Below are 20,859 nucleotides of genomic sequence, written 5' to 3'. Positions count from 1 at the left end.
GACTGCAGAAGGTCTGGTGACAGTCACCCTGTGGACCTCCCACCCGACCGCGCAGGTGTTAATGCCCCCCGCCTGCGTTTCCGAGTATGTGGATGTTCAGCACAAAGACTGTTTTGCTGCGCTTCTGGAAGTGAGTGGCAGGCGCTTTGCCCCCAGAAAACGCTTTCAGCAAGCGTCCCCTAAGAGCAAGGGTGCTCGCCTCCATAACCACAGCTGCATCTCCGCGCTGATGGAGTGCATCACCCACAGGCACACGTGCGCATCGCCCGGCACATCTGGCTTTTCAAGCTCTTAGGTTTCTTTTAATCCGCTAGAGCCCCTGCCTCTATTTACCTGTTTCTTTGCTTTATTTCTCATGACGGGTTTTTTTTTTTTTTTTTTTTTTTTTTGTGGTACGCGGGCCTCTCACCGTTGTGGCCTCTCCCATTGCGGAGCACAGGCTCCGGACGTGCAGGCTCAGTGGCCATGGTTCACGGGCCCAGCCACTCCACGGCATGTGGGATCTTCCCGGACCGGGGCACGAACCCGTGTCCCCCGCATCGGCAGGCGGACTCTCAACCACTGCACCACCAGGGAAGCCCTCATGACGGGGTTCTTGACGGATCCAGGCTACTCTTCTTGCAGAGTGTCTCACGTCCTGGGTTTCTCTGATGCTTTGCCTGAGCAGGTTCAGGTGGGATGTTTGGGGCCCGGCTTCTTCATAAGGAACTCCGTGTGCTGTGTTTCACCACCAGGTGCCCAGCGAGGTCGTGTGTGGAGACCTCGTGGGCACACGGAGGTGTGGGTGGGTGCAGGTGACTGGGGCCGTGGCCCTGCTGGCCTCGGCGGGGGCAGGGGTGTGAACGGATGGGGAGCTGTCCCCTCCCCAGAGCATGAGCACCGGGCTGTAGGAAGCACAGCAGTTGCCTGAGGTCCCGAGAAGCGGATCCCAGGGGTGGTGGGCGGAGATGTGAGAAGACAGGGCAGTGCGTGTGCAGAGAGAGGTCAGAGGACCAGGGCGGGAGGAAGGCTGCAGGTGGGGTGAGGCGCGGGCCCGTTCAGGTGGAGGTCGGAGTTCAAGGTGTGGGACGTGCTTTAGGTGAAAGGGGAAGCTGGGAGTTTCCTGTTGATTTTCCTCGATTGATGTGAAGCAGGAGAAAAGCACCTGCTGAGAATGAGGCGCGCCCTGTAGGCCGTGGGACGCAGGGCTGACGGCCAGAGTGATGAGCAGCTGAGGACCTAGGAGGGGTCAGGAGCTGCTGCGTGCAGCCGTCCGCGCTTCTGTGGGTTTCTGTAGCCGTGCTGGGAAAAGAACAAATGCTTGGCTGGTCCGTGATTTGCAGGTCATGGAACACGACGTGTTGGGGCCGAAGGTGAGGGTCAGGCTGGCGCACAGTGTCCACATTGTCCACCGGCTGCAGGGACACCCGGTGGTGTGTGATTGGCTTTTCTCTTGGGCCGCAAAGCAGCGCCTTGCTCAGGCCGTCACGTCAACGGGGTTTCTCGTGAGGATCCCACAGTAACCTGGAGGGAGAACCAGGCTGGGGTGGGGCTGGGCTCGAGGCTGCTCTGGGCCCCGAAAGGGTGGGGTTCCTGGTTGGCTACCCCTCTGGCTGAGCATTTCTTCCTGTCCAACCACCACCCAGGGGCTTCACCACTGGGGACCTCTCCCTTCGCCTCTAGTTCATATCCTACAGAGGAAGAATTGGATGGACGTGCAGCGCTGGGTCTTGCCCCTTGCCCCTTTTCCTCTTGCAGTGTGGGCAGCCGGTCGCTCCCTTTGGGTTGGAGTCTCCCCTGAGCTAGTCACCTGTGAGCTGTTGGCGGGGTGGGGGAAGTCGTGCGGTGGGCACCGCTGCCCTTGCGGAGCTATGGGCGGGAAGCACAGTGACCTTCCTCTCTGGCTCTGCCCGCCCCCTTTCTTGGCCCTGCACACGCTTTCTCTCTGTGCAGTCAGTCTCCAGACAGGCGTGCGCCTGTGCTCACACTCGCGCCCCGGGATGCAGGGCTGCTGGGGACGGCGTGTGGGGCTCAGAGTCTGCAGCCTTCCCGTGATGTCCTCCTGTGCTCTGTCCCAGGCTGATAAGGGCCCTGAAGGGTCCCGTCTCTGGGCCCCGCGGTGTGGCGGCCCTCCACGCGCGTGGCCGTCTCCCCGGGGCGGGCTAGGCCGCTCACCCTGCCCTGCGCGGCTGAGCGGCTTCTCCGCTCATCCCTGCAGGGGCGTGGTCATGTGCACGGCTGTGGTGGCCCAGGTCCCGGTGCAATGGCAGCATGTGGTCCCTGCCCCGGAGTTGGGGCGCGCCCATCTGCTCCGTGACTCAGTTCCCTGGAACGGTGGCAGTGAGGGTCACCTGCACGGGACCGTGCTTGTCGATCTTCCTCTTACAGATGTGCGTCGTGTGGGTTTTCCCTGTAAGAAGCACCACAAAATAAAAGACCGTGACTGGCTTGTCTTGCAGTGTGACTATATCAATGCCCCCACCGTGGTGTTCACGCCCCTGGAGTACGGCTGCTGCGGGTACGCGGAGGAGAAAGCCGTGGAAGTGTACCGGAAGGAGAATCTGGAGGTAAGGTGGTGTGACTGTGGCATGTTCAGACCTTCTCTTTTAATCCACGGTTTGTCTTCAGCCACTTTTTATTTTGTAGTTTTGCGAGTTACTGTAATGGTTGTATTGTAGGAAATTGTATTCCTACTTCAGGAAAATTGGAAATTAAATAACGTAAACCCCGTCTGTAGCGAACTGTAATAATCACACAGCTGGGGAAAGAAGGACACGCTGCGTGCATCAGGGCTCCGAGCTGCAGCAACAGGCGTCTGCCTGAGGAAGCTGACGGGAGGGTCGCCGTGCGACCTTCGGGGGCGCGGGAGCGTCGGAGGCCTTGGGCAGGGGTGGGAGCCAGGAGCTGGGAGGCACGTCAGCTCCTCTCCCTGGTGGGGGTTTGTGCGTGCGTGCGGGCAGTGCTGTCCCTGGAGGAGCAGAAATGCACGTAGCGGCAGAATGTGGCCCTTCCCTGCTCCGAGTTCACCCGTAGTTCTGGCCTTTGGAGGAACTGACTGACTCACTGTTGTTCGTCTCAGTTACAAATTATGAGGGACGTCCGCTGGTCCGGGCTGGGTCTGCCGTCCACCCCCTCCCGCTTGGCGTGACGGGAGCCAGACACAGGCAGGACCTGGTCCGGGACCCTCCGCCACCCGCGGGCTCAGGGGAGGGGCAGGTCCGGGGCTGTCGGCCTGCTGGGGGCTCCTCAGACGCCCCAAAGGTGCTCTCGCCTCCCCTCCACCCCTGCCCGTCTGGTCCTAACTGCCTCGTAAGCAGGAGGGGCGGGGAGGTGAAAAGGGTCAGAGGTTTAGGACTACTGGATGTTTGAAGCCAGTGAGTTGAAGTCGCAGGCCCGCCCCTGGCTGCGGGAATCCTCTGAAGCACAGCGCTGAGGCTCCCGCGCTAAGTGGCCGAGTGACTTCCTGAGACGCTCCTTTACGTTTCCGGGCTGGGGGACCAGGATGATGACAGACGCTGCTATTTTAGGTGGTGTTTTCGATGGGAAATTCCCATTTTAGAGGACTTTATTTGATCAGTGTTTATAATTCACTTCTGGTAATAATGAACCACCCATTTGCAGTGGTGAACTTTTACTTGGGTCTTGGAGAAGTGATGGTAACAATTATGGATTTAAACTTAGTTCTAAAACTTTCTGAAATCAATGAGCAATTAAGCTCGGCAGGCACGTGAGAGGAAGGATGCAGGAGGCTGTACCCCAGATAAAGGGATGTCTCTGTAGGAAGGGTTCCCAGGTTTGTGGGGTTACTTTAAGGTCTCTTTCCTAAGGCTCACTGCAGATCAACTCACCTAGTCTGTACATTTATTTATTGCATTTTACAGGACTGAAAATTTGATCTATTAGTATTTTTTTAATATTCCAACTATAAAGAGGAATGAGGAAGCTTCTCATAAACACACATATAGTTTCTTTTAAATGAGGAAGTTAAGGTGAAAAGCAGATGAGGGTAGAAACAATAAGACAGCGTAAGAAGAAAGATTAATTGGTTCACAGAATTCACGCCGTAAAGTCCGGGGGACTCTCATCTCTCTGATAATGCGCTTGTAGGCAGAGTATCTAAAGGACTCTTACAACTCAACAATAAAAAAACCCAAATGACCCAGTTCTTTAAAGGGCAAAGAATCTGGATAGATGTTTCTCCAAAGAACATACACAGATGGCCAATAAGCACATGTTGCACAAGTTCTCAGTATCTTTAATCGTCAGGGAAACGTACATCCAGACCTTAGTGAGATTCCACAGGGATGACCTGTAAAAACGTTCACCATTTCTGTGGGGTCCTTTCACCTTCCTGACGGTGCCCTTTGAAGCACGAAAATCTTTCATTCTGGTGAAGTCCAGTATGTCTTTTTTGTTTCCTGTTGCCAGCCACATGGACTTTTGATGTCACTTTTGATAAATCAGTGCCTAATCCAAAGTCGTGAAGGTTGATGCCTATGTTTTTTCTTCTAAGAGTTTTACAGTTTTCAGCTCTTACGTGTGGGTCTGTGGTCCATTCGGAGTTATTTTCTGCACACGTGTGAGGTAGGGTCCGACTTCCTTCTTTTGCATGTGGATGCCCATGTCTCTGGGAACAGCTCCTTCCTAGTAGAGGAAACACCGCCAGTGATCCAGCTGCACATTTGAGTATAATTGGGAGAGTGGGGATGAGAGTGCAGGGGCCAGGGAAGAACGGCTTAAATCCTCCTCAACAGGGCGAGTCAGTAAGTGAAGCCGAGCACGGAGAGTCGCGTGAGAGCAGCGAGAGCGTGTTGTGCAGAAGCACGGGGGCGACCGACCGCGCGCGCAGGACGTGCAGGTGGCTGTGCTGACTGATTAAAGGGGGCGCCGGGGCGGCCCAGGCGGCTGGGTGCATCACAGAGCTTTGAAAATCCGCAGATAGTGAGCATAATTTGATTAAGAGATTAAAACTTTAAAAAAGACAATCATGGGAGATTGTTTTGGCCTCTTGCCACGCGGCGTGGGGGATCTCAGTTCCCCGACCACGATCGAATCTGCGCCCTCAGCAGTGAAAGCACCTAGTCCTAAGCACTGCACCGCCAGGGAATTCCCAGGGGTGATTCTGAATGAGGAGAGTACTGGGGGGAGACCAGTCCTGTCAGAGACTGAAATGTATCCTCTAACTACACTAATTAGACTTGCGCCGGAGTGGCACGCAGGTGGGCAGAAAGATTAGTGGGACAGAATTTGGAGCCCAGATTGATTCAAGTGCTTAGAAGAGTTAACGTGTGGTAAAGGTGGTATTTTAAATCTGTGGGAAAGGGCATTCATTTAAGGGTGCTGGAGTCTAAGGGGACAGCCTTCAGGGAAAATATGAAGTTGGGTCCACACTTTACACCCACTTTGAACCAGAAGGATCAGAAACTTAAATAAAGTAAAATCTTGCAAGTACTAGGAGGAAAAACACACCTCACACACACGAGGAAAGGAGCGGGAGGGTGTGGGAAGAGGTGTGGGTGCAGGGGCTCAGGGCGCATCAAAGCCAGGAGCCTGCAGTTTCAGAAATCCTGTTTAAAACCTGGGAGTTTGCACCATTTCTTTTCTTAGCCTTAGGGGTGTATTTTAGGAATACTATCTTGAGATGAAGAAGCATTTATCTTCTGTTCCTAATAGCCACAGAGATTGACAAGTTTGTATTAAACTATGAGGAAGAGTTTATTTCTCTTCTGTTAAATACACATTAAACCTAATGTTTTTTGTTACAAGTAGCTGTGAACTATGATGTATTTTAAATAAAATGTCATTTCAACTACGTATGCATTAACCACTGATGCTTCCTTAACTTTTAAAATGGTTATTTCTGGACAGTGGGATTTTTTTTCCCACTTTCTTTCTAATTCTCTGCCCTGTGTTATTCTTTTAATAACCTTGTATCATTGTTATAAAAACAGTAAAGACAGTATTCCAACTGTAAAATACATCATCCTATTAAAGAACAGAGAGCCAGTACTTCTGTCCCTCCACTGCAGGGGATAGTTGAGAACACACTCCATCCTGGCAGCGCACACACATCCACCGCCTTCTGTGTGGAGTGATTAGGCGGAGGGCCACCAGGACGTGTAGCTGCCCCGAAGGGATGAGGAGATGGACGCTGTGTGGTCCATCCCTGAGGCCTGAGCAGGTTGGGAGCCTTTGAGGTACCCTGGGCTCTGGCGGAGGGGGGCCTTCAGGTGGCGGGGGCAGTGTTCCTCATACCGTGGGTGGCTGGACTGTCTTGTGGCTTCTGCTTCTCCTAGATTTGGTTTGAATGTGACCCTCACAGGAGGCGTGTGAACCGATGCAGGGCAGGACCCAAGGCTTTCTTTACTGTCTCAGCCCCACAGGGCCTGGAGCGTTGGCTGCTTGGAGAGTAGCCCTCTAGGTGCTTGAGAAGTGAAGTTAGTTAATGGGAGATGTTCTGGGACGGACGGCAGAGCAAAGCAAAGGTCACACACTCTGCAGCTGACAGTTAGGAGCTCGCCCAGATGCTCCTGTCAGATTCATAAGCTGGGATCATGCAAGTTTAAATTTCTGAGAGCTGGTACAGGAATTGTCGTCTTTGTATAAGGAGGAGCCTGTCAAGCGGCGGTCTCCATGGACACCGACCTTGGCCTCTCTCTTGCAGGTCTACCACACTTTGTTCTGGCCTCTCGAGTGGACAGTGGCCTGCAGAGACAGCAACACCTGTTACGCGAAGATTATCTGCAGCAAATTCGACAATGTACGTCATACGGTTGGAAGCAGGAATGTTCTAATTGTAAAACAAATCTTTTATTCTAGTATTTGGGTTTTTATAATCTCTTTAACGATAGCTCTAAGGGCCAGGTGGAAATCCTTGAAACTGTTACCCAGGCACTGTGTTTGAAGAGTGACAGTTGGGCAGTGACTTACCTTTTCAAAGTCATCGGAATGTGTCACTCCAGAGCTGTCTAACTTGGCAGTTTAGAACTACACGATCTGTGACAATTCGGGTCATCAGTGATGAAATGTAAGGAGTATGTTTGTGTACATTTGGAAGTACAGGCATACCTCGAAGGTATTGTGGTCAGGTTCCAGACCACTGCAATAAATCGAGTTTTGCGTAACATGAGCCGCAAAATTCTTTGGTTTCCCAGTGCTTATGAAGGTTATGTTTACACTATACGGTAGTCTATTATGTGTGCAGTCGCGTTATGTCTAAAAAGACAATGTACGACCTTAATTTAAAAATATGCTAAAAAACCCTGACCATCACCTGCGCGTCAGCCAGTTGTAGCCCTTCTGCTGGCGCAGGGTCTCGCCTCCGGTGCTGCCGGCCGCTGACTGATCAGGATGGAGGCTGCTGAGGCTGGGATGGCTGCGGCCATTTCTGAGAACAAAGCCAGCATGAAGTTCCTCTTCCTTTCATGAATGATTTCCCTGGAGCAGCAGTGCTGCTTGGCAGTATTTTACCCACAGAACTTCCTTCAAAACTGGAGTCAATCCTCTCAACCCCGCAGCTCCTTTATCAACGAAGTTTGTGTCACATCCTAAGGCCTTTGCTGTCGTTTCAACTATCTTCACAGCCTCTTCACCAGGAGTAGATTCCGTGTTAAGAAACCACTCTCTTTGCTCATCCATAAGAAGCGGCCCCTCATCCGTTCCCAAGTTTCATCGCAAGATGGCAGCAATTCAGTCCCATCTTCAGGCTCCACTTCTAGTTCTGGTTCCCCTGCCGTTCCCACCACGTCTGCAGTCCTTCCTCCATGAAGTCTCGAACCCCTCAAAGTCATCCAGGAGGGCTGGAATCAGCTTCTTCCAAACTCCTCTTCATTTGGATATTCTGACCTCTTCCCATGAATCACAAGTGTTCTCTTTTTTTTTCTCTTAATTTTTATTGGCCACGCCACGCGCGTGAGGCACGTGGGATCTTAGTTCCCCGACCAGGGATCGAACCCGCGCCCCCTGCACTGGAAGCACGCAGTCCTAACCACCGGACCGCCAGGGAAGTCCCGCAAATGTTCTTAATGGCATCTAGAATGGTGAATCCTTTCCAGAAGGTTTTCAATTTACTTTGCCCAAATCCATCAGAGGAATCACTGTCTATGGCAGCTACAACCTAACAAAGTGTATTTCTTAAGACTTGAAAATCCAAATTACTTCTTGATCTATGGGCTGCAGAAAGGATGTTGTGTTGTCAGGCATGAAAACAACATTAATCCCATTGTCCATCTCCATCAGAGCTCTTGGGTGACCAGGTGCGTTGCCAGTGAGCAGTGACCTACTGCCCCTTTCTTGTACTTTTGTCCAAATTTCCATTTCTGGAGTGTCACCCCACCACTCACTGTCTTCCTGGAGCTATGCTGAAAATCACGGACAGGCTTCCATCTCTCAGAAGCTCCTCACTTTCATTAATAAGTGGCTTCCCCCTCTCTGGGCCGCGCCTTCTCCCACTTTGCTGCACGTGCACCCCTCAGAGGTTCCTGTCCACGGCCCCCTGGATGCGCAGCTCACGGGGTATCCGTTTGCCCACCTGCCACGGGAGCCCGGAGAGTGGGGGGCACAGAGTCCTGCCGCCTGTCATGCCCTCTCTCTTCACCTTATGCACTTTAACCCTGAAGCTCTGGATGAAGAAAAGTGATGAGAAAACACGGACAGAGGAAGCATGAGCGCTGGGAGTGCGCGGGGACGAACCCGCGTCCGCCGGGGCTGCATGCGCGCAGGGACGAGAGCCGCGCGTCCTTACGGCTCGCGGTCCCTGGGGTGGGGTGTCTGCCGAGCCGACTCGGAGCCGGGCAGCCTGCGTCCTGGGCTGGGAGTAGCGCCGGCTGCCTCCGAACTTAGCCTTATCCAGCACGGGCTGTTAGTCGGGGTTTGTCGTGCTGTCATTTAGTGCGCTCTCAGTGTAACGCGGAAACGTCCCTCGTACTGACAGACTCCTTCGCGCAGCAGGTAAACTGCCCGTTCCGGCGAATCTGAGCGCGGTTCACACGGGATGTGCATTTACTGGCTCACCCAGCAGATTCTTGCAGGGCACGGTTTCACGGTGCTGTTCTCTGCTCAGCTCAGCATTAGAGGTGCTTTTCTCTGGGAGTTGCTGTCAGTTTCAACGGTGAACTTGGGACGACAAGATCCCTCTTCAGGTCCTTAACCTACTGGCTTCCCTTTGGAAGGATCGGGTGATAGGATTTCACGTCCTTGGACCGAAGGCCGGTGAGATCACCCAAGGATTTGCAGCCGCCATGAAATGTGGGCTCACGAAGCAGCTGCTGGACGACACCATTGGGATCCACCCCACGTGTGCACAGGTACGGACACGGGAGCTTGTAGATGTGGACTCGGTGTGGTTTGGAAAGCTGTGATGAAGCATGTTGTCAGTAGACAAATCTTATATTCATAACTGCTCTGTATGCCTTAAAGGATGATGTTGGTGTCACGTTCGGGACGTGGTTTCTCAGAGCAGAGCTCCAGTACCGACAGCTAAGTGTGGATTCGTGTCGTTTCCTTCCCGTGGGCAGGTGTTCACCACCTTGGAGATCACGAAGTCCTCGGGGCTGGACATCACGCAGAAGGGCTGCTGAGGCTAAGCCGCTGCTGTCGCTTTCCTTGTCCCGCTGCCGTTTCTGTGAAGACGGCGTGCTCTCGGGTAAGCCCGGGGACAGCGTCGGGGCAAGGAGGCGGGACAGCAGCAGTGCCGTCCACCCGCCTGGCTGACGGGGAGGGGCAGCCGCGCTGCGTCCTTGACGTCTTAGCTCGGAGCCGCCAGGTGAGCCAAGACTGACGTCTTCCCCATCAGCTCCCCCGACAGAGCTTTTAATCACACAACTCATCTCAGTCCATGTTCCCGGTTGCTCCTGTTTTTATCCCCTTGCTTTGCTGAGTCCACGGAAATACTTTCTTTTATGAAACTGACTATAAAGTGGGCATCTTCAGTGCATGGGCGTCTGGGACGCCCCCGTAGCTGCCGCAGAGCACTAGTGCGCCACCTCCTCCCGTGGGCACATGTGCAGCTGCCGGCAGACCACCTCGCCCTCTTCTGGTTCCCCACAGTGACCACCTGGCCGCTCTCCTCTTCGTGTCACTGGACTGAGCAGAATATCTGACGTCAGAGAGAGATGCTTAGACTTCTCATGTTGATCTTAAGAATAATATTAAAAAGTTCTCAATACTGTATTATGTGAAACGTAATTTAAAACTTTTTTTTTTTTTTTTGCGGTACGCGGGCCTCTCACCGCTGTGTCCTCTCCCGTCATGGAGCACAGGCTCCGGACGCGCAGGCTCAGCGGCCATGGCTCACGGGCACAGCCGCTCCGCGGCAAGTGGGATCTTCCCGGACCGGGGCACGAACCCGTGTCCCCTGCATCGGCAGGCGGACTCTCAACCACTGTGCCACCAGGGAAGCCCTAGTTTTAAACTATTTAAGTGGTTCTGTTCTCAGTCTGTTTCCTTACAGTCGGGTTCAGTAAGTGAAAAGGTCATGTTATGAGATTCCTTTTGAGTTTGCACCCCTGTCAGCATCTAAAAGGCCCTTGAGGGGGAAGGCCCACCCGGGGCCCTTTGGGAACCTTGTTTTCTTGGGAACAGACCGCCCCAGCACCAAGTTGAGGGTTCCAGGCTGCAGTGCCCTTCTGGGCCGTACGCTGGCCGCCGGCTTCTGTGGTTAGAACATCTGGGCCTACGTTTTAAAAGACGCTCTAAGCCAGGAACCAATCGGGGAGCATCATCTGTGGGCGGTGCTGGGGCGGGGGTTGGGCACCCAGAGTAACGCACACAGGGTCCACTTACAGACTCTCCTTTCCACTGGGGAGGCGGGTGGAGCGATCGGGTCGTGTGTGCCCAGGGTGGCACGGTGAGTCGCGCAGGGGCCGGGCTCTCACCTGGCACGCCCGCGGCCAGCCCAGCCCTTCACAGACCCAACCCGTGTGAGCTCAGAGGGGCCGACAGGGCCCCGGTCCCCAGCCCGCGCCGACGCTCCGCGGCTGCTCCTTCTAAGCCGTAGTCCAAGACGCCGTGGCCCAGAGAAGAGTCAAGGGAACCTAAATCAGGCTTAAGGACCGCCTGCTGGGAAGTCCGGCTCCTGCACAGCCCTGGAGGCCCGTGTGGACCCATCCACCTCCCTCCCAGGCTCCGGGGAGTCTCCTGACAGCACAGCCGTCTCTGCAAACCTCCTCCTCCGTCTCACTCTCCCTCTCTTCTGTGACCGCGAGGTTGGGCCCGCGCAGACCTCTGGACCAGGCTGGCGTCCCCAGCACTGCTCGCCCGGGGACGGGACACCACAGGCCCCAGGCCAGGCGTGACCGCCCGGCCCGAAAGGCTGCCCCCACCTCAGGGCACAAACAGCTCCGGGGAGGTCCCTGCAGGGCTCCCCTGGGACCAGTCGGCAGGTCAGACCTGCACTGTCCTGCGTCCCTCCCTCGGCAGGTCCCTCGACTAGAACCCCCATCTCGGGGCTGCTCTGGGGACCCCAGCTGGCACGCTCCCCACGTGTTCACTCGCAGATAAAGGCCTAGGACATCAGGGCAGGAGGAGGCCTTGCTTTTTATACCATTTGCCTCTCCTCTCCTCTAGTCCCCACTTGGGACACAGGCGCCCTGGCCATGCTCGCCGTTGCTAGTCCGGTGGCGACCCTGACCGTTCTGAGCCTGGCGGGGCCTCCATGGGGCAGCAGGCCCCGGAGGTGCACCCTAACCAACCGTACTCCCCTGCGTTGGCCCAGCCCGACGGTTCCAGGGCTGCGGCTAGGGCTCAGTCAAGGTCAGCCAGAAAAGGAGCTCTTCTGCCGCCAGGGCGAGTTGTTTGCTATTTCTAGGCCTTCTCTTGCGCTTAGTCTGAAGGAGGGCTGGGGGCTCTGCCACCAAACGTGTAGGCGTGGGTGCTTCCATCCGGGGTCCTCGAAGCTGGAACGCCCGCCAGCCCAGCCCTCACGCAGCTGCCCTCACGGCCACGCCCCGGCCAGCAGGGCTTCAGGCTTAGTGGCTGCGGTGTCACTGATTGTGACCTCAGGGGCTTCTGATGCTGCAGTGAGCCTGTGGGCCTGGCCCCTGGGGCCCTGGGCCGGTGCTCGCCTTGTGCATGGCAGCCAGGACCATAGCCAGCGTCATTCAGGCGGCCCGGTGAGTAGCTGGCCCCTTGGGGGGTTCGCTCACCCACTCCTTTCTGGCTGCAGGCTCCCTGCTGGGGGGCTGGCTTGGGGGCGTGGGCAGTGCCCCTCACATCGGCATCTTCCTGGGCAGGGTCAGTGCCAGGCCCTGCGATCCGTACCCTGACTGGGTCCCTGCTGGGAGCGGGGAGGCAGCCCGTGTGGCTGGGAAGGGCAGCCCCAAGTCGGCTGGGGGAGCAGCAGTGGGACGGAGGCCTGCCCCGTACCCGGCAGGGCCCTCCTGCCCCACGGGAAGCAGGCTTGGCACAGTTTGCAGGGCCAGGCCCAGGGCTTGGAGGGTCTGCAGGTGGGGCCCAGTGGGCGTGGGGTGCCGTCGCCCAGCCCCTCCAGGACTGCACCACGTAGCCCAGACGCAGCCCGGACCCCACCTCTTCCCCACGTGCTGGGGGAGGGGGGATGCAGGCAGAGCAGTTAACCTTTTGTGTGTGTGTGTGTGTGTGGGGGGGGGGGGGGGGGGGTACGCGGGCCTCTCACTGTTGTGGCCCCTCCCGTTGCGGAGCACAGGCTCCGGACGCGCAGGCTCAGCGGCCGTGGCTCACGGGCCCAGCCGCTCCGCGGCATGTGGGATCCTCCCGGACCGGGGCACGAACCCGTGTCCCCTGCATCGGCAGGCGGACTCTCAACCACTGCGCCACCAGGGAAGCCCAGCAGTTCACCTTTTAGAGCCTCAGTTTCCTTACCTGAAAAATGGGATGATGGTAATATGTCCTCCATCAGATGGAAACATTAAACAAGGTCCTGCACGGAGCTTAACAGGTACTTCACCTCCTGTGCGGACCCAGCCCTGTCCTGGACCAGGGCCCTCTCCTGGCTTCTCGGGGGAGGGCGGCTGAAAGCTTTACCTGATAGCAAAGGGCTGGGGGCCAGGGCCACGGACAGGTCCCTGGTGTCCTCGTAACAACCCTGGTCCCACGTCGGAGGCCGCAAAGGCCCCCTAGCCTGCGCTGGTGTAGAGCTGCCCCGTCCACACGGCCCTTTGCCGGCGGCAAGTCAGGGTCAGGAGGACTCCTTGGTGGGGCCCGGCCTCCAGGACGCTGTGCTCGGGGCTCACAGGCCAGGGCTTCCCGCGTGGCCTTGTCCAGGTGCTCTGTGCCCAGTGGGGCCATCCAGCCTCACGGCCAGCACGCTCTGTCACAACGCCGGCGCACCTGCCCCAGGCAGCCCTCGAAGCCCTCCGGGGGAGCAGCCTCGCCCACCTCTCCACCTCTCCCCCAGGAGAGAAAACCCAATCCCCACTGGGACAGCGACCTCCTGGGAACCCAGACCCCAGGCTTGGGAAGGGGCGCCTTGTTTCCTGGCGGCTTTGCTCCAGATTTCAGGAGATCCATTATCATGCAAAGTGTTGTCATGGAAACCCAGCTGCTGGGACTACAGAAGGGTCGGGTGGGCAGCCCCAGCCTGGGATGGGGGCTGGGCTTCAGGTCTGACAGGGAAGGAGGAGCCAGCAGCCAGTGGCTGCTGCAGAGGGGTGTGGCGGGGGGAGTGATGCTGGGGCCGGACGGGTGTGTGTGTGTGTGTGTGTGTGTGTGTGTGTGTGTGTGTGTGTGTGTGTGTGTGTGTGTGTGTGTGTGTGTGTGTGTGTGTGTGTGTGTGTGTGTGTGTGTGTGTGTTCGTTCGTGTGTGTGTGTTCGTTCGTGTGTGTTCGTGTGTGTGTGTGTGTTAGTGTGTGTGTGTGTTCGCGCTTGTCTGTGGTCAGACGCGGTGCTGGGGGGACCTGACCAGCCTTCGCCCTCTCCGCCTGGTTCCTGGCGGCTCAGCCAGTCCCACGACGGGGGATAGGTGCGTGCTGCTGTGAGATGCCTTACTTGGGAGCGGCTCCCGCGGCTCGGCAGGGGTGGGAGGTGAAAAGCGGGGAAAGAGGCACTCCACGTGGCGTCCCCACGGTGGGCAACTCCGCCCAGTCCTGCCAGGTCCTCCGCGGGCCGTGCTGTGGGGAGCGCGCCCCGGAGCTGTCCTGGTCAAGGGGCCGGGCAGCCCGGCTTTCCTTCCCCACCCCGTCCCTGCGTCGCCAGCGGGGCTGCTTCCAGGGCACTGGCTCCCGGGAACCTGTCTGGCCCGGCGCAGTCAGACCCGCCCGTCAGGTACGTCCGTGGGTGGCTGACAGCATCCACCCGATCCCCACCTGGAACCAGGGCCTGGGCCGGCGCTTCGGGACCTCCCACGCTGGGAGCCGCCGCGCCTGTGGAGCACGGGGTGCCGGCAGGTGGCCGGCATCGGCCCATGAAGGTCACGCACGTGCGGAGGAGCTGGTCAAGGGGCACGTGAAGCCCCAGTGGTCAGGGCTTAACCCCAGCCCTTCTCAGCCTTGACTTGGGTTACCCTTACTCTTGGGTGCCTTAAAAGAGAACCACTCGTAACTGCTGGGCAGGGAAAATGACCCAGCGACTCGAAAACCATGTGGCAGTTCCCTTTAAAACTAACAATGGGCCTCCGTCAGCCTGGTGACTGCACTCCTAGGCGCCTACAACAGAGGAACAAAGGCTTGTCTTCGTGCAGAAACTCATACGTGAACTTCTGCAGCAGCTTTATTCGTAACACCTCCAGCCTGGGAACTGCCCCGGGGTCCCGTGGGTGACAGTCGGTCCAGCTCAGCCCTGGGCGGGAGCCCCCACACACCCAGCCCTGCGACGGCAGGAGGACACCAGTCTCCGAAGGGCGCCGGCCGCGCGATCCCACCCGTACAACCCCGTGCAGCCACGTCCTCACACAGAGGGGAGCAGATCCGTGGTGGCCGCAGCTGGGGTGCGGTGGAGGGAGGCTGTGGCTGCCAGCAGGGGAGCGGCTGGGAGCCTCCTGGGGCCGGTCAGCCGAGCGTCCCCTCGACCGTGGGGCGACACGGAGCCGCACACGGCATAGAACCGCATCAAGCTGCACGCTCACACACACACTCATCCACATACAAACATCCGTACACCCTAACACACAGACACAGACACACTATACACACAGCAGAGCAAGCATCCTGGAGCAGGGTGCTGAGCGGGGCCCCGGCTCACCGGCAGCTCACAGCCCTCCCCTCGCCCCGTCTCCTCGGCAGACAAGGGTGGGCGGTCAGTCAACGGGAAGCCATGCCGTCCAGGTCCCGACTGGCTCCTCCCGCCTGTCTTGCAGCTGTGGCTGAAGGGCGAACCCCAGCTTAGCCCCCTTCTGCGATGGACGTGAAGGCCCCCAAGGGGTCCCACCAGGGTAAGAAGAGTAAGAACAGGACCGAGGAGAAGTTTGCCAGGAAGTTTCCGTACAGGTACCAGACCCTGAGCCCAGGCCCTGAGCGCGGACCCTGACCCCTGACCCCAGACCCTAACCCCGGGCCCTAAGCCCAGGCCCTGACCCCAGACCCTGACCCCAGGCCAAGCCCTGCCTCCCCGCAGGTACCCTAGGAACGCACTCTGGGGCACAGAGCCGGAGAGGGGCGGTCCTCTGTCCACAGGGAGCTCCCTGACCAGCTCTGCGCTCCGTGACGGTGGAGGTCCACCTTCGCCCCCATCCCACCCTGAGCCAAGGGCCTCCAGAGAGGGGCCCAGGGCCCCCGGGCCCCCCCAGAGCCATGGCCAACTGCTTCCTTTGGTCCAGTGGCCCTGACACCCGTTCACAGCACCTGCTCCTGTGAGGGTGTGATGGGATCCGGCTGCGGGGGGGGGGGGGGGGGGGAGGGCGGGGCGGGGGAGGAGTTTGCAAAGCCCCAGGGCACTCAGGAGCCAGCAGAGACCGCAGTGTGCTGAGCAGGCAGGCGGGGCCTGGGAGGGAGTGGGAGGACCGCCAGCTGCCCAGAGCAGAACCTTCGGGGCACACGGCCTTCTCACGAGCGCCCGCAGCAGGCTGGGCTGGACACCTCACCTCCACCCTTGTTCTGTCGCCAGGCCCCAGACTCTGTCCTGTGAGGCCCAGTGTGGCAGATGCACGTGGCAGAGTGGCCCTTATGTGAGGCAAGGGGAGGCTTACACCTGGGGCCTGCGGCTCCCGGGGCCAGGCCGCTGCTGCAGGGCCGAGACATAGCTCTGGGCCAGCTGCTGGCCCAGATCTCAGCTCCACTGCTTCCTAGCTGTGTGACCTTGGGCAAGTCACTTAACCTCTCTGTGCCTCAGTTTCCCCATCCATAAAGGGCAGAGCAATACCTACCTCCCGGCATGGTTATCAAGCACTCAGAGCGGTGCCTGGAACATGGAAAGTTCCAGGCGAGCGAGAGCTATTCCACGTGGCTGGGCTGCAGCCCCCCAAGAGGCCAAGTGCTCCTGTAGGTTTTCCTGGCTGACGGAGACCAACGCGGAGCCCCTGCAGCCCTGGGAGGTCACGAAGACGAGCAGCTCGCTGCGGAAGCAGCTGCCCCTGCAGAAGACGTTGGTGCCCACGAGGTCCGTCCCGGTCAGAGGGTGAGTCTCAGGCCGGATGTCACCGGCGCCGCCTGCGGACCGCGCCACCCGGCCTTCCACCTGGTCCACACATGAACACACCACGTCCAGGCTGAGGAAACTGGGGCCCCGGGGAGACACTAGAGCCCGCGGTCCCTCCCGCAGCCGGCAGGGCAGCTCAGGCGGGCCTGGCCTCACCTGGGGCCTCGTCCACGGGTGGGGAATCAGGGCCGAGCGTAGAGTGGGTTGGAGGGGCCGGCAGGGGACCCGAACTGGGCAGCGCGCGCGCGCGCACGCACATACACACACACACACACACACCGGGGGTGGGGGGACGACACGTAGCGAAACACCCAGACACCCTGATAAGGACCCTGCACGTGCAAACCTAAAGACGCACAGACACACCCACTCGCCCTAAACCGGGACTGGCACTCAGGTGTTAGACATAGAAGGGCCTCCCCGCTGCCCCCCAGGACCCCAGCCCCAGGCCCACGGACTGCGACTCCTCCAGCAAAGAGACGCGAGTGGGCACGCAGGTCCTCAGTGCCGAGGCCGGTGTCTGTTCCGAACCGGGAGGCCCCTGGCTCCACACTCCGTGTATAACCCTGGCGAGTCACAAAGATGCACACCCTCCCCTGAACGGACACCCCGAGAGGCAGCGCACACGTGCACACCCGCACACGCACCCCCACAGAAGCGCAGATGGTGCCCATCCCCCACCCACGCTGGCCCAGGCTGTGGTCCTGCGTCTCAGCACCCCTCCCTCACTGACGGGCTGGGGGCACAGGTGTCGCTGGGTCTCAGCTTCTCCTGTGAAGGGTCAGGCAAGTCACGGTCCTGTGCTGGCAGTCAGGTTGTGCGTGGCCGGCTCCTTTGTGCTGGACGGAGGGAGTCTGAGGCCTGCCCCCCTGGACTGCCCTCCCTCACACCCTGAGCCCCTTGCAGTGGGTAGACCACCAGGTGCTAAAGGCCAGCGCTTATTTGAGGGGTAATGGGAGCCACTTAAGTCTGGGAAACAGGAGTGGGAGGGTGGCCTCACGTGGAGCTGGGGAGGGTGGTCCAATGGCGGAGTGGGGAGCCTGGTCCACGGGGAGCAGGGAGCTTGGTCCAATGGGGAGCTGCGGAGGGTGCTCCACTGGAGGAGGTGGGGAGCTTGGTCCAATGGGAGAGGTGGGGGGTGTGGTCCAATGGGGAGCTGGGGAGGGTGGGCCAATGCAGGAGGTGGGGAGTTAGGTCCAATGGGGGAGGTGAGGAAGGAGGCCCAGAGGGGGGGGAGGGGAGGGGAGGGGGAGGGGGGAGGGGAGGGGAGGGGAGGGGAGGGGAGGGGGAGGGGAGGGGAGGGGAGGGGAGGGGGAGTGGAGGGGGAGTGGAGGGGAGGGGAGTGGAGGGTGGTCTCGGAAAGTGGCTGGGGAAGGTGGTCCCCGGGGGTAGGAGTCCGCACACGCTGTGATGTGGTGGCACACGCTGTCGGTCCCTCCCAAGATGGGCAGGCATGGGGCAGAGCGCGGGAGGCGTCCGGCTGCTGGATGCCTAGGCGGGTGGCTGTTGGGAGGCGGCGTGTCCGCGCTGGGAGCAGAATCTTGGTTGCGCCCCGGCTGACTTCTCTGAGGGGGGTTGGGGAGGCTCCCGAGGGTCAGCGCGGCTCTCTGTGTGGCTTCTCTAGGCTGGGGGCCCCGGATTTCCCTCCACTGTGCAGCCTCCGGCCGCCACCGTCACCACCAAGCAACGTCTGGGAGCTGGTGCTGCTGAGCCGCCGCTTCCCCGGGTCCGCGCTTCCCCCCACCGGCCGATGCCGCCCGCCCCCCCGAGGGCCCCTCCTGGAGCCCAGCTCTGCGCCGCCTCTCTCTCGGCCACCAGCTCCCCGGGCGCTCAGGGCAGCGGGCTAAGGTGACCTGTGGGGAGGCGGGCAGCCCTGAGGAGCCCCGGAAAGGTCGCCCCGCGAATACACACTGCAGGTTCCCACCCCCTTGGAAGGTCGTCTGCATGTCCGGCTGTGTGTTCTCATCCATAAAAGGGGGTGACGGTCAATTCTGCAGCGAGTGAATATCATTTCCAAGAATCTACCCCAAAGCTATGCTCACACATGTAAGTGAAGATGTTTGGACAATGATATTCATTCCAGCGCCGCGGGAAATAGCAAGTGATTGGAGACCACCTAAATATCTGTTAATGGCGGCTTTAAATCCTGCCACAGCTGCACCGCGAAGCGTTAGACAGGCATTAGCAAGAAGCAGCCCTTTACATGCCGATCTGGAACAATCTACAAAGGACGTTCAGATATTTTTTAGAGCACAGCAGAGAGTGTCTAAAATGCTGCCATCTGTGTATATTAGAGAGCGGTGTGTGCGTGTATGAGCGTGCACGTGTGTGTGGGCATGTGTACGCGGGTGCGAGTGTGGAGCAGGTAACAACTTTTGGGTAGAAAAGCTGGGGACTTGGAGACGGGCATACCGTTTTCTAATGTTTACTGCGTGAACCTAACAGCCTCGTTGTGGGTGTTTCACAATTCTAAAGAGAGGACTTGAGGAATGGAAGAGGGGCTCCCGGCCCGCTGCAGTCCAGCCTGCGGAACCCCCTGGCATTCGTAGGGGCAGCGTATGTGGGAGGGTGGCTGCTGAGGATGTAAGTGTTCCCCTCTGTTCTACTGAGACAGGGGCTAGGACGTCATCTTGGAGCCTTGGGAAAGCACTCAGGCTGGGACCCTCACTGTAGCCCTCCCCCTGGGAGAGAGAAGGGGGTGGGGCCCTGGGGAGGACCAGGGTGGCCGCCTTAGCAATGTGGACACGTGTCCATCTCTTTCCAATAGACGTTTGGTTGTTTCCACTCTTTGCTGTGGTGGGTGAGGCTGCTCTGAGCCTTCCTGTCCGGTCCTGTCCCCTGGCACGTTGTCTCCAGAGAAGACTTGCTGGCCAGAGTGCCCCTGAGCACCCACCCTCACCTGCAGGCACCGCACTGTTTCCCGAGGGTCCCTCTGCACGTGGCCATGAGCAGCTGACAGACAGAGGCTCCTTCAGCCCCACCTCCAGGCTGCACTGGCTGCGGCCCCAGAGCGTTTAGGAAACGGAGCCGGAGGGCGCGTGGGGCAAAGCTGGTGGTTCTGTCATAGAAAAAGCTCAGCCAGTCCCCTGAATCCAGTCCTAAAATGTGCTGCTCCTCAGCGGCTCCTCCCCTGCGAGTTCTCGCTAAAGAGAGAACGTTTAGGGAGTAAGGAACTCTCTGCTGGTCTCGCTGTGTGCTGAGCATTCGTACACGAGGTCCTCAGAGAAGAAAAGGAGCTTTGGAAAGCACCTCACAGACAACGCGCGACACGCTGCATGTCTGACGGCAGGAGAGGCTGAGCGGGGTTCTCGGTGCAGAGTCACCCCACGGACCAGAGAAATGACCACGGTGGCCCGTGTGGCGCATGGGGCGTGCTGCCAGGGTGCAGCGGCAGCCGCCCGCCCAGGTCCTGCTGCCCTGAGTGCCAACAGAGCCAAACGCACAGCACAGGGCTGAGGAAAGGAGGAGGTCGCGGGTGCCGGCCCGCCTTCCAGGAGTTTCTCCTGCAGTCACACGCGTGCGTAGGACCAGGTGTGTGCAAGGACGCAGGTGTGCCTAAATGCCTATCGCTGAGGGGCCAGTGAAATAAAAGCAAGTCTGCAGTGGATCCTCCCCAGAGCGGGTCTGGAGACAGGGATGCGGATGCAACTAGTTCAGGTGGGGGGAGGTTCCAGGAAGCGCCACCGAACAGCAGGGAGAGCCTCACCGCAGGCACCTGGGGCTGAGTCCCGGGAGACCTCTGCTGTTTCCCACCTGAGGTGCAAAAGCTGCAGGGCGGGCCCCCTTGTTCCACCAGACGGGGCTGACGGCTTTTCGAAGGGCGCTCCCTCTGCCTCCGCTGCGGCTGGAGAAGCTTCAAGGCGTGGTCCGGCGGGTGGGGGGTGGGGGTGGGGTGGGAAGGGGGGCTCTGCCTGGAGACGGAATGTGCACCATCCCTCCAGGCCCAAAGAGCCAGGGGGTTATTTTAGCAAACTTTTCAACCCTGGAAATAGGCCTCCCAGGAAGCTGCTTGAATAACAAAAGCCACAAGATAAAACCGAAAACAAAACAAAAAACAGAAACCAACACCACTACTACAAAAATCTGGGAAACATTTTCCTGACAATGAAAGCTCTAAAAAGCAAAAGAACACTGAAACTTCTTTTAAACAAGTCTTGTAAACCAGTCTGCCTACATCCCTTCCATCCCTGGGAAGGTGCTGGCCGGCACCACCCAGTTCTGGAGACTGAGGAACTGGGAAAACGAGACAGTGGTGAGCAAGGTAGACGCTTGGGACCTTCAGCTGGTGATCTCAGTCCCTTTAGGATCTTATGTCTGGTTTTAGTAGAATCCCTG

General features: G+C 58.7%; 2 protein-coding genes across 21 annotated transcripts in view; both read left to right on the top strand.

The window, feature by feature from the left end:
• The window catches only part of TXNRD3 (thioredoxin reductase 3), a 45,961-nt gene extending 30,589 nt beyond the window's left edge, over nt 1-15,372 (top strand). For 5 of the 19 annotated variants that reach the window (XM_049715510.1, XM_049715509.1, XM_049715517.1 and 2 more), the window contains 4 exons: nt 2,439-2,546; nt 6,644-6,739; nt 9,150-9,284; nt 9,397-10,149. In XM_049715510.1, coding sequence (XP_049571467.1) covers nt 2,439-2,546; nt 6,644-6,739; nt 9,150-9,284; nt 9,397-9,690 — 633 coding nt within the window. In that variant the 3' untranslated portion in view covers nt 9,691-10,149. Of the gene's footprint in view, nt 1-2,438; nt 2,547-4,407; nt 4,838-6,643; nt 6,740-7,562; nt 9,285-9,396; nt 10,150-15,247 lie in introns of those variants that run through there. The other 14 variants (XR_007479522.1, XR_007479523.1, XR_007479524.1 and 11 more) reach the window with 14 other exon arrangements.
• On the top strand, nt 15,248-18,560 carry C10H3orf22 (chromosome 10 C3orf22 homolog). 2 transcript variants are annotated; one of them, XM_049715528.1, is made up of 3 exons: nt 15,248-15,377; nt 16,372-16,503; nt 18,149-18,560. In XM_049715528.1, exons 1-3 carry the CDS (start codon nt 15,289-15,291, stop codon nt 18,369-18,371), a joined length of 444 nt encoding a protein of 147 aa, XP_049571485.1. In that variant the 5' UTR covers nt 15,248-15,288; the 3' UTR covers nt 18,372-18,560. The 2 variants fall into 2 exon arrangements, with proteins under 2 accessions (XP_049571485.1, XP_049571486.1); XM_049715529.1 differs by lacking the exon at nt 18,149-18,560 and adding an exon at nt 15,994-16,054 and having other exon boundaries at nt 15,289-15,377; nt 16,372-17,647.
• Nucleotides 18,561-20,859: the final 2,299 nt, after the last annotated feature.

Source organism: Orcinus orca, chromosome 10 (assembly GCF_937001465.1).
Source record: "Orcinus orca chromosome 10, mOrcOrc1.1, whole genome shotgun sequence".
NCBI lineage: Eukaryota > Metazoa > Chordata > Mammalia > Artiodactyla > Delphinidae > Orcinus > Orcinus orca.
Note: the sequence above shows the minus strand (reverse complement) of the source record. Positions and strands in the feature narration are given on the sequence as shown.